Source organism: Dicentrarchus labrax, unplaced genomic scaffold, assembly GCF_905237075.1.
Source record: "Dicentrarchus labrax unplaced genomic scaffold, dlabrax2021, whole genome shotgun sequence".
Lineage (NCBI taxonomy): Eukaryota > Metazoa > Chordata > Actinopteri > Moronidae > Dicentrarchus > Dicentrarchus labrax.
In genome coordinates, this window is record NW_026136701.1 from 13165077 (window position 1) to 13177170 (window position 12094).

The following is a 12094-nucleotide window of genomic DNA, read 5'->3' on the forward strand; positions in this document are numbered from 1 at the left end:
TTCATTCTACACCTTAGAGGGCCTGCTACATGCATGTTTGTGCAAAACAGCTGAAAATCAGCTGTGAAATATTACTTTGATCGGCGGATTGGAGTAAGTAGAACATCCACATCCAAAAAAGGACTCAAGTGCAGGAAAGAAAGAAATTTGCAACAGCAAATCAGCTGCCATTAGCTTATTGCTCTGCAGACTGAAGTCTTAAGAAGTGAATCTATTCGAATGGAGGCATTTTCTCCGAAACCTGGCAGTGTACATGACAGTCTGTGGTTATGTAATAAACAAAAAAACCTGTCATAGGCTTGTCATGCTAATGGCTCGCTATATGAGTGGAAACTGATGATGACTAGAGACGGCCGAAGAAAGAGACTGGATTCCAGATTTTCATGAAAGAGGAAAGGAAACATTTAGGCAAACATTAGATTAACATGAAACAGACCCATGAACTGAGTCGGAGGTGTGAAAGGACTCCAAGATGAAAGGCAGTCTAATGAAGTATTTTCCACTTTTCTTTCTTTTCAGGTGTGGCCCCTGTTTTCATTTTTTCAGCTTTATTATAAATTAAGCATACAGTAGAGGTTCATTTTTGCATTGTTTCAATTATGGGTCAAAGCTACTCTTTGATTGGGCCTGAGCCCTTATGCTTGTGCCATTAAAAACAACACAAAAACGCTTCAATCCATTTTGTGGGAAACAAATAAAAAGGAAAATACTAAATAATCAAGATGAATGCATAAAAAAAAATTGTGAAGGACAAATTCCATCATATTACTGGAACCACATGAAGTATTAAGAGTTTGCTGGTAACAGACTACATTGTGGTTGATTTAAGAGAAGATCCGTGTTCATTTTGGCAGACAGTACAGCAGATATCATAAACCATCATGGATCATACAAACAGGACACGCCTGGGCAGAGTGAGAACAACATTTTTTATTTATATATTGTTCTGTCCATTTCTCTCATTTACTGTACCTCCTTGTCTGAAATACAATGGATGAATGACTGGAGGATCAGTGAATAAAGCCCACCGTGGGGACTCCTTAATGGTGCACTAGGAGCCATAGAGACGAGGAGGAAGACGGAGAGGAAGCAGAGGAGTGTCCAGCACAGGGCGTAATGAGGACAGTAAGTTGACTTGAATGGGGGAGTGATGAAGTGAGTTAGTGGTGAGGGATGGGAGAACGACAGCCAACTCCAACCTACTCTGGGCTGAAGGAACAGTATGAGTCACGACACGGAGACATGTACATCACGATGCTCATCCACATATGCATTAGAAGGACATATTAAGCACACACCCTGATCTCCCACAGGCGTCGGATGGAAACGACTCTCCCTTACAGACATGCGAGTCCGGCCAATTTGCGACTTTCAGCCCCTTTTCCCCCCCTCACGCTACATCTCACCAATGCTCCCTCATTTCTTCCAGGATGACCTTATTTCGGTCAAAATCCACCATAATTCATCCTGACAATATCTCCTTTCATTAAACAGAATAAAAGTAGATGTGTGGAAACGTCACCAAAAAGGGAACTAGTCTGTCAATTTTGTTAGTTATTAGACGTTTTCTGAAAAAGATTTTGACTGTCAGCTGCTATGGACACGTGCACACGCAGATCTACATTTCACTCTTCCACACATGCCTAAACACACACACACACACACACACACACACACACACACACACACACACACACACACACACACACACACACACACACACATTTTTATGGCTTGTGAGATCAGTCTGTGAAGGACGGGTGCAGCAGTGTCAGACAGGACACAGGAAAAGGCCAGGCTGGACCAATCAGCTACAGCAGAGTACAAATCCCATCAGCCAGGCAGACAGATTGTGTTCCAGAAAAGCCAAATTCTCTTGGACAGAGAACAAGCCCCGGGAGATGCGTCTTTGTCTGATTACCAAGAAACTTCCTGGACATCAAGCTTATTGTGCTCATACGATAGTAGTGAGACTGATGAAGCTTAGTCTACACCGAGAGTGTTTGTTCACGCTATCTGAAAGGCAGTGTCAGGAGCAGTATTAGTAAAGTAGTATCAGAAAATCATTCCATGATAGAAGAGATTGTGTTGGCAAGAAATAAATGGTTATTTATCTCAGTTTCATTTCATGCTAGTATGTCAAATTATGGCCGAGGAGACTGGCGGCAGGCTAATCTACACAGACCTCATCTTTGTTTAGGCACTGGATGTAATATTGGGGAGCATGGATGGTTGGTGAGGTAGACTGGGGCTGTTGGGAAGCAGAATAACAATGATGAAGGAAAATGAAAGGAAACTTGTGGGTGAAGAAGAAGATGGGGAAGAATTTTGTGTTTTTATGGTTTCATTCTGTGGAGCGCAATCTTGGCAGCTGGGTTATCTTTGAGACGCGAGCATATGCCAGCAAGCAAGCAGTTGGCATGGTGCCCACCCAGACACAGCATGCTCTTGTTAAGCAACCAGTGCTGACAAAGCATGGGCCACAGACAGAGAGAGACACCCGGTAAGAAAAAAGGGAGAGCTGTCAGAGAGCAGCAGTACACAGTGAATCTTTAGGGCAAAAACCTGTTGATTTAACGATCTTTAAAAAGGCAGACCACACTGCACACACGCCTGATAGAATCACACTCAAAACACACCTGTGCACACTTTCACTGAAACTTTGCTTTAACCATCAACCCTACCTCCATCTCATTTTTCTTTTCCTCACTTTCTAGACCCAACTGCCGGCTCCTCTGGGTTCTCACACATTCATGCTGAGGTGAGAGGGGCAGATGAAAAGCAGAGGTAATTAGGGAAGCTTTGAGTGTGACTTTATGACTGCGAGAGGCTTTGAGCTTTCCCCCTCTCTCCTCCCTCCTTCCCTTTGTTCTATCCCTCTTTTCCCAAGCGAGCCCGAGTCCTGCAAAAAGGGAAATGCATCCTGCCCTTATGTGTCATGTCCACTCAGGAGACCAGAAAGGCGTAGTTGAAACACAAACATGCTTAGGACACAAACTCAAATACGCAATGTATTCGATCCTCTATTAGGTCCATAAACACGTTTCCCCTCCGCCCTGCATGATTAAATAGGACGTGTAGGGATGGATTCCGGATATCCTCCCTAATTTGAGCATGAGCTCATGGTGCAGCGCAATGTCATCCTGTGTCCAAGCATCAGCCTCTAGAGCAATAACCCTGTCGGTCAAAACATCTGCAAAGAAAAATACATGCAGACATGAAGTAAGAGGGGGAAAAAATTATGATGTGAGAGAGAACGGACTAAAAAGATCACAGGCAAAGTGAGAGAAAACTTCCAGACAAATGCAGAGAGATCGCAATATAGATAGAAGGACGTGCGTCTGATGAAAGAATGACGATAAGACACAACAGCCAAGTGATTCATCATTCTTGTCACTTGCACACACATATAGGCATGCAGACACACATAGATACCACATAAATCATCACTATTTAATAAATAAGACAGTTGCTTTTACATAGGCTGTGTTGTGCCACCCAGGATGATCCTGACAAAGTCAAAGTGAAGAAAAAACACTTTCTTCACTTTGAAAAAGGGGGGGGAGATCTTCTTCTTATAAACAGTAAGACTTTAGGCTATATATCCTTGTCTATGTGATTGTCTATAACTGGAGGGAGATTGAGGAACATTTGCAGATAGGGGTGCAAATAGCAACAGACGTGGAAAATAGTCTACTGTCTGCAAGCAGGCAATCGAGGAGGCTGCGAATTCCCAGGGGGCAGAGAGACAATTACTGTAGGTTGAAATCAGCCACCTGTGAAAGCCTGAGGAGACAAACATCCACAGGAGAGAAACAAACTAACCATACAGTCAGTGTTTCTCACTTCACATCTCACTTCTCTGAGTCCTCTTATTCTGCATTCTGCCATTAACATCTGAGGCCCTCAAGTATTCCCGTGCCTCAGGTCGTGGTTTTGATCACTTTGTCTCTTGCAAACACTCGTGCACATGCTGTCTCCCAGGACAGGGGGGTCTGGAGAGTTCCTGGATGATGAGACAAAGATCAGCTAATTATGGTGCCTCAATGAGAAAAAGGCACCGTCCTTGCCATGGCCTCTTTCTCTATTCTATCTCTCTCTTGCTGTCGCGCTTTCTCAAATGAACTCCTTGTCCCTTCTTTGAAGGGCACCTAAAGTTTTAAATGCAATGCACTTTCATTGATGATAGGGAGCTATCTAGGCCAGGAGAATACATTTCTCTGAAAAGCATTTGTCAACTCCTGTGAGGAGAACTTGAGCTCGGAGACGGTCATGGTGACTTGCAAAGGTGGTAAATATTGTACATGCTCACATGTCTTTGGTACACATGTATGCACACACACAATGATCAAGATGCACATGTACAAAACGCTTGAACACCCACATTAGACACACACACAGACACACACACACCCATACACCCATACACACACACAGATGTCATGGCCTTTAGCTGTGGGACACGTCCCCCTCATATCGGTGACACTGGTGATCAAAAGTGTCAGCATTTTCCTGACATCTGCTCCCCAGCAGTGTGAGTATACAGTATACCCAGATACTTACTCTCTTGCTCATCATTCCCACCTGTCATACAGACATTCAAATTGGATTGCTTGCACAACTATTTGTCAACAAGAGATGCTGCATATTGGACTAAGGGCTTGTTAAAACTAACTAACTAACTAAAAGTACACAGACCATTGGACAAACATATTCCAGTTGTCAATCCATCTGTTCAACTTTCTCTCGCCAATCAAGAGGCCACAGAGGTGTCCAGCCAGTAAGATTACTCCAGATCTGATTGGCTAGAACAGGCTGACAGGACAAAGCCCTTGATGGCAGCTTTAAGCTGACCGAGCTTTGACTGGGGCTTTGTGGTTGACACCTACCCACCATCAGGCCCAAACACTCATTACCTATCAACTATGGCATAGATTAGGAGAGTTGGTCACTTTGTGAGTTGGGGAAGAAAGTAGAGAACAGGGGGGGCTGTGACTGTGTGCATGTTTTGGGAAAGTTGAATGGCAAGAGGAAGAAGGAGGAAGATGGAGGAGATTTAGGGTGTGGCAGTCGCAGGGTACAAGTGGACAGCAAAATCTGGAGAATCCTGAAAGATAACAGGTTGTTTCACTAGAAAGCTTTGTTATTGCAGCATTGAACCTATTCCTTCATATTAATGCAGTATCAGAAATATTTGAAGAAAACCTCTCAGCATTCATAAATGTGGTCTGTGTTTATGGGGTCATACTCATGACATGACAACTCCCACACATGACAAAGCACAGTAGGGCCTTTAGGGCTGTCAAAACAAAGGCAGGCCAATGAAAACACACAGACACACACACACAGACACACTTCTTACACATGAACACTCCTACCACACTCCTCGCACACACACACACACACACACACACACACACACACACACACACACACACCATCTCCCTTTTAATGGGCATGTCTTCTGGCTAAACTTTAGCAATCAGCTGGAGTGATTCTGAGTAGAAACAATAAAAGCTAGTTTGTAAAGAAAAAAACACACACACACACACACACACACTAACACACACACACACACACACTAGTCGTTATAAGATTTATGGTATGGCTTGAATGACAGACAGATGGAAAGCTGTACAGAAAATAGTGGCCACATCATGAAAGAATTATCAAATAAACACATCAGATTAACAGCAGAGTTTTTAGCTCGCAGACAACTGGCTCTGTGGTGAACTGCATATGGTGCAATTGGATAGATACAGAACAAACAAAAAGGAGCAGGAGAAGAAAGCTACCCCCCAAACAATTTCCCACCATTCGGTGTGTGAATAACAGTACCAGTGGTATCAGCCAAAATCATACTCTAATTACTTTGTGCGGTATATGAGCCACTTGCTACTTCACATTCCACTCGAGGCACTCAGACAGCACAGAGACTGTCCTTAGAAGGCCTTGCAAATTGAGGGCTAGTGACATCATCATTTTCGGCACCACCATACTCTAGTTTCTATTGTTATTCCATTGTTATTTTCCATCTTGGCCTTTTCTGGACACTTGGAACACCTGATCATTCTCCAGACAGGCTCAGACATGAGGTAAGAAGGGAAAGATCTCAATAACGATGAAAAGGATAAATACCAGGAACACTATTCAAACACGCTTATTGCTTATTTCTATTCATGTAACCATCCTGCTTGTAAAACAACTGTAAGAGGGGCTTATCTTCAGCACTCTGTGAACACCTACATAGTCATCTGTTTAAAAATGACTGGAATTTCATATCCTGGCCTTTTAGTACATTGAACACTATGTGACAATATTCTGTCCAGATCATATATAAGTTAAACATGACAGTAATCATTCCCAATTTCATGTCTGCAAATAAGAAATTTTCCATGAGCTAACCACTTTCATTCTCTATTACACGATTTGTTCACGTATGATATGAGTTCCATATTGGACGCCAAGACACATAGTGTTCTTACATCCGTCATAAAACAGGACTTGGCCACATGGTGTCTCAGAAGCCCATTGTCTTATAAAACTAACTGTATGGTACCAACATTCCTGTAGCGCTAAAAACATCCAAAGCATGTCTCCCACCCTGTGGGATTGTGTTGGAGGTTTTGTGGAGGAAAAAAATTGATCCGTTTCGGAAATGTTTAAATGTGAATGACACTGCAATTATACAGAAAGAGGAAGGACCAGCTTGGGCAACTAGTGTACCATTTGATTCAGTTGTGCGTAGTACAAAACCCAGAATTAAAATAGGCTTTGTATTTACAGCAGAGGCTTGTTTATCCGGAACTCAGACATCTGAACTGACCAGGCTCCCAAACAAAAAAATACACCCAGAAAATAAACACCAAACAAACAAACAAACAAAAACAAATGACTGTGTACAGATTGTTTCACTCTCCAAAACTACTGTACTTTATTTAAGGGCTCCAGTAATTGTTTTGTTGTCCTGAGAGCAAGATCAGATAATGACAAAGCAGATCATCTTCCACCAAACTCTAAAGCCTGAGAAAAAGGCCTCTATACCCTCTTTTTCCTGTTTACCCTAACTGATCCTTCTCCACAGTTCTGTTACTGCCAAACCCACAGAATAAGGGAAGAGGGGAGAAAGTGAAGCCATGCCCATTTTCTGAGTTGCACACTTGCCTGCACACCAGCTACCGCGACCCTGGGAAACGGAGTAAAAACTTTTTTCACCAAGTACTGGACAAATAAATATTCTTTACAAGCAAGAAAATAAACAGTTATGTTGTCTTTATTGCTGAATTTGGATTAAAATAAGGGGCATAAAGTTCAGTTCCAGGTTAACATAAAGCTGGATCAAGTTTTTAAATGAAATACATTGCAAAAGCTAGCATTCTGGGGTATCAGGCCCATGCACTAAATTAGCTTTTTATCACCTCAAAAATATTGCTAAGTAACACCATTTCTCTCTCTGAGTGGCACTGACATATTAGAGCTGATTCAGACCTCTGCAGCCCCAGTGCTTACCAGGACCAGAGGAAGAGAACACATTACACCTGTTTTAAAGCTTACATTGGCTGGCTGTCATCTTCCGCATTGATTTAAATTTTTTTTTATATATGTCACACATGCTCACAGTGTATGAGCTGGCGCGGCCCCTCAGATCCTCTTGCACGAGTCTGTTAGCAGTGCAGGACTAAAACCTTTGGTGAGGCAGCTTTTAGGTTTTATGCTCCAAGCCGCTGGAGAGGATCTGAAGAGCAGCTGGAAGTGTTAAAACTTTTAAAACGTAAACTTAAATTATACCTCTTCAGCCTGACTTTTAACTTAGAATGGTTTATAAACTATCTAGTTTTTTATTCTTATTTTATTGTAAAATTGTATTGTTTTGTATTTTATCAGATATTTATTTTTATTTATTTTATCCCTCATTGATTTTATTTGTGCTTTGTTTTGTCTAATCTTCTTAATCAACTTCATCCAGTCTCTAGTCTAGCTTTTATTAAACTATTTTATTGTTATACTTGTTCAATCTGTCCTGTTAAATCTATTTTATTATATTTTATTGTCTTTGAAATCAATTTAATCTAGTTTGTATTTCTAGACTTAAAACATCATGAGGAGAGTACTGCAGACAAATTAGCTCTGTAACCTATGACCTTTGCAAAACATTAGCACATCAGAGAACTCAGTGTGCATGATTCATTGCTGCTGTATTTGAAGTCTGTTCTTGGGATCTGTTTTGTATTTTATGGTCATCATTCACTTAATGAGTTTGTTTTCCTCCCTCTTCAGTGATATCGTTTCCTTGCTTGGCTATGGAGTTTTGGAGAAAAAATACATTTGGTTGTCTGTCCCCATTACAGCTCTTTTTCCTTTTAGACAGTGCCATGGTACACTTGTGCACTCATATGCTCGTGCAACCATAGTCATTTAAAGTGACTCTGATATCAGTGGCACTCGCAAAAGAATTCGCCGGCAACAACACAGAGGTTTGAGGAAAAAAAATGATATTTGTCATTATTTCTGTCATTTAAAAAATAGATTTTTCTGGCTTGGCTGTGGTTCCCTGTTGGGCTGGTGGCCGGCCAGGCCTGTGGTAGGTATAGTATGTGCCAGATAGCTAAATGACAACTCACCAACCACTGAATCTCAACATCTCTTACCAGTTCATTGACAATGACCCAGTGTGTCAGGCAAATCCCTTCCAACCCAAGCTTGGCACCCTTTGCCCCAGCACTTACCCTGGAAGGCATCCGAGTGGCCAGAGATGAGGTGCTCAAGCTCATAGCTGTAGGAGTGAATGTTGTGGAGGGTTTCCCTTTTTACAGCAAACTGGTAGCTCTCCTCCATCTTTCGGGTGCAGCAGGATGGACCCTGGTGCTTACAAACCAGCAGATCCACATCTAGGAAAGTCAAGTAGAAATGGATGCATGTTACTTATTTTTCTTCAAATCAACCTTTAGCTTTTGTTCTATTTTAAAGTGGTAACACATAACACTAAAGCATATCACATGAATTGGGAGTGCAGAATAATTGAGGTATCTCAGTTTGGATGAAAAAACTTATTTGTGAAAATACCAAGAATATGAATGTCCTCTATTCTGTGAGATATAGCCTATATGTGATTCTACACTGCGCTGGGCAAATATGTGTGAGTATATGTATAGTGTCCTGAGAATGCACATAGATAGACAGGCCATAACTCCACTGGGAGACAGAGGAGGCACCATGGGAGGGTGAGAAAGTAGACCAAGAATTCATCCACGTTTCCTGTTATAAATACTGTCTCTGCTAAATATATAAATATCTTTGACTCATACGCCTGCACACGTCGTCAAGACATACATTTGGACAGGCATGTACTGTATACTGTATGTCCCATAAAAACACAAAAAAACATATGCATGCACTAGCAATCAGCAATGCGAACATGCAGTATTTACTGTCGCACACACATGCACACACAAACATATACAATAATATGTATGAAATCATCTCTAGAACTAGACAGTCATTAGACATAATACTGCAGATCATTACAACCACATGAAAGCAATGACCTAACTGCAAATACTATGATCCAAGGAACAGCTCAATCAGGCACAATTACATCAGCTGAAACGGAGTCCACCCCGCCGCCCTGCCAGTGTCACCTGCTTCTCACCATTGCTACACATATAGACACTGTCATGACATCACTGAGACTGGTCACAATTAGCACAGGCTGTTAGAATTGTCCTTTCCCACACATTTCCTTGTCCAGGGACATTTCCATAATGCAGAAGTCTGATATGATAACTCATTTTAAAGGGGGGTTGGACGGGGGTGGCTGGAGGCAGGTGTTGTAACCAGAGCCTAAAGCATGGCCTTAGGACAGACCGCAAGACCAGTGCCTCACTGTCCAAATCCCTCCATGAAACACAATAGGGTTGCATTCTCAATCCCTCTTTCCCTTTCTGCTCCCTCTCTCCCATTTGCCTGGCATATCCTAGTGAGGCCTGGGTGTCTCTTAATTACCCAGTGAGGCTCCATTTGTTCCCATCCCAGAGCCAGACGAGTGAAGTCATAACTGGCTGTCCTGCCCCTTCCAGCTCATTATCTCCATCTCTGTAGCAGTCCACTCTTTTTATGTCGACACTGTCTCCCTGTCGACACTGTTTCTGCACAGTCCAATCCAGTATTTCGATCATTTACCCGGACCTTTGCATATGACCAATCTTAACAAAATAATAATAATGCTACACTTTTGTTTTTGGCTTACCTCTACTACTTCCCAATGTACTTCCTAGCGGGCTTAATAGTGCTCATTTGATGAGTGCAATATAAATGAGACACCCGATCAGTTTCAACATACAAACAAAAGGAGGACCTAAATGGTCAGAAAAGAGCAAATAATGGGTATGTCAGCACTTTAGAGACACAAGAACAAGTGAATACTGCTGGCGGCTCATCCTTCAGTTGAATGTCATCAAATCTTTGACCATCAAACATTGAATGACACCAACCTCTTGAAATGGATCTCTTTCGATATGGGAGTATTTTGTTGAGAGCAGAGCTCGCACACCCACCTCAGCAACCCAAAGAAGCAATCCAAGAACATATTTCCACTACTTTTTACTGGCAAAGTGCAACTATGCAGCTATCCAACAACTCATATGCTTTAAACTTCCACCAACAACAAAAGATGTTCCAGTCTCTCAATAAATATAAATATCCACACAGAAGTGGGACCAAATCCTTGTAGATACTTTAAATAAGCTCATTCACCAAACACATTACCTATACAACAAGCTCAAACTGTTTTCTCAGCAGGACAGTGATTATGTCCTAATATGAAACTGTTGGAGAGAAATCTTTCTTGACATTTACTGGAACCCCTTAGCGGTAAAGAAAAATACTTGAATGAGTTTGCCTCCTGGAAAGCATACTGTGGGCCATGTGGGAAGGGTGTCCCTCTTGTAAAATCTGCATTCCTCATTGAAAGCACGATTGTTTTAATTCAGTTTTAATGTTGTCATTTGACCATATTTGGTGTCTGCCCTCTCTCCTGTTCTGTCCCTGACCCTGTTCTCCTCACTGGCTGGCTCTTTCTCTCCTTTGTGTTTGTGTGTTATCTGTGATATGAAACTAATATCCAGGGACTCACAGTGGAATCCAGCCTGGCCTCTCCATCCCTTGCGAGTAGCTGCATGGAGTAAGTGATACTCAGAAAGACTTTGGCTGTTAAAGCCACCACAGCAGTCAGGACAGGCTGACTGTGTCACGAATATACCAGGCCACTTTCTGGAATCATTAGAAGCCGTGTCACTGCTCGTATGTCCAACAGCAAACATATTGCTGAAAATATTTAACATACATTATATTAACAAAAAGCATTTCACTGGCTTCTGCCTGAAGGGCTTACTAAAATATGTATTGAGGACTCAGGGAAGCAGCCTTTTGAGGACTCTAAGAGTCATTGAAGTCTAAAATGAACTATCTGTTCATATCTGACTGCCTTGTTTTTGAGTAACATGTATTTTTTAACCATACTCCATTTGCATACAGAGTACAGACCTGTAAATGGCATCGACTTCTTCTTGAAGTTGAAATTCAAGCAATTGGTGTCATGGGTGTTTTAAAGGTTGTTTAAGATCAACTTAAAAACAAATATCTACATATTCCAAATATTTGTAAGCACCTTTGGCAACAGTAAAACTTTTGAACATCTGGACACTGCAAAATCCTCCCATTATTCTTTGCAAAACAACTCATGCGCTTAGAAATTGCTTGGGGACCATGACTCAACAACAATTTGAAAATTCTGCTCCAAATGTTCAATTGGATGGAAATAATGTTTTTTAAGACATTCCTGCATAGGTTTGGCTTTAAGTTTAGGCTTGTTATCTTGCTGGAAGATGAGTTAAGATGTAATTTTAGTTAATTCCACTTACTCTTTGTCTCTCTGCCATAAAGCTCCCAGACATAGAATGTTACTATATGCACCGTCAAACCCAATCACAGCCATGGAACCCTGTAGCTACGTCACACAGGGATCTTGGTGGCCTCACTCACTAGTGCCCTGCTCAGCCTCTGTTCAACTATTACACCCTTCTAAGGGCAGCTGTGC

General features: G+C 41.8%; 1 protein-coding gene across 2 annotated transcripts in view; it reads right to left on the reverse strand.

Moving 5' to 3' along the window:
- The window catches only part of gpc5c (glypican 5c), a 95102-nt gene that overhangs the window by 76486 nt on the left and 6522 nt on the right, over positions 1-12094 (reverse strand). For both annotated transcript variants that reach the window (XM_051404552.1, XM_051404541.1), the window contains exon 2: positions 8727-8888. In XM_051404552.1, the coding sequence (XP_051260512.1) occupies positions 8727-8888 (162 nt within the window). The remainder of the gene's footprint in view (positions 1-8726; positions 8889-12094) is intronic.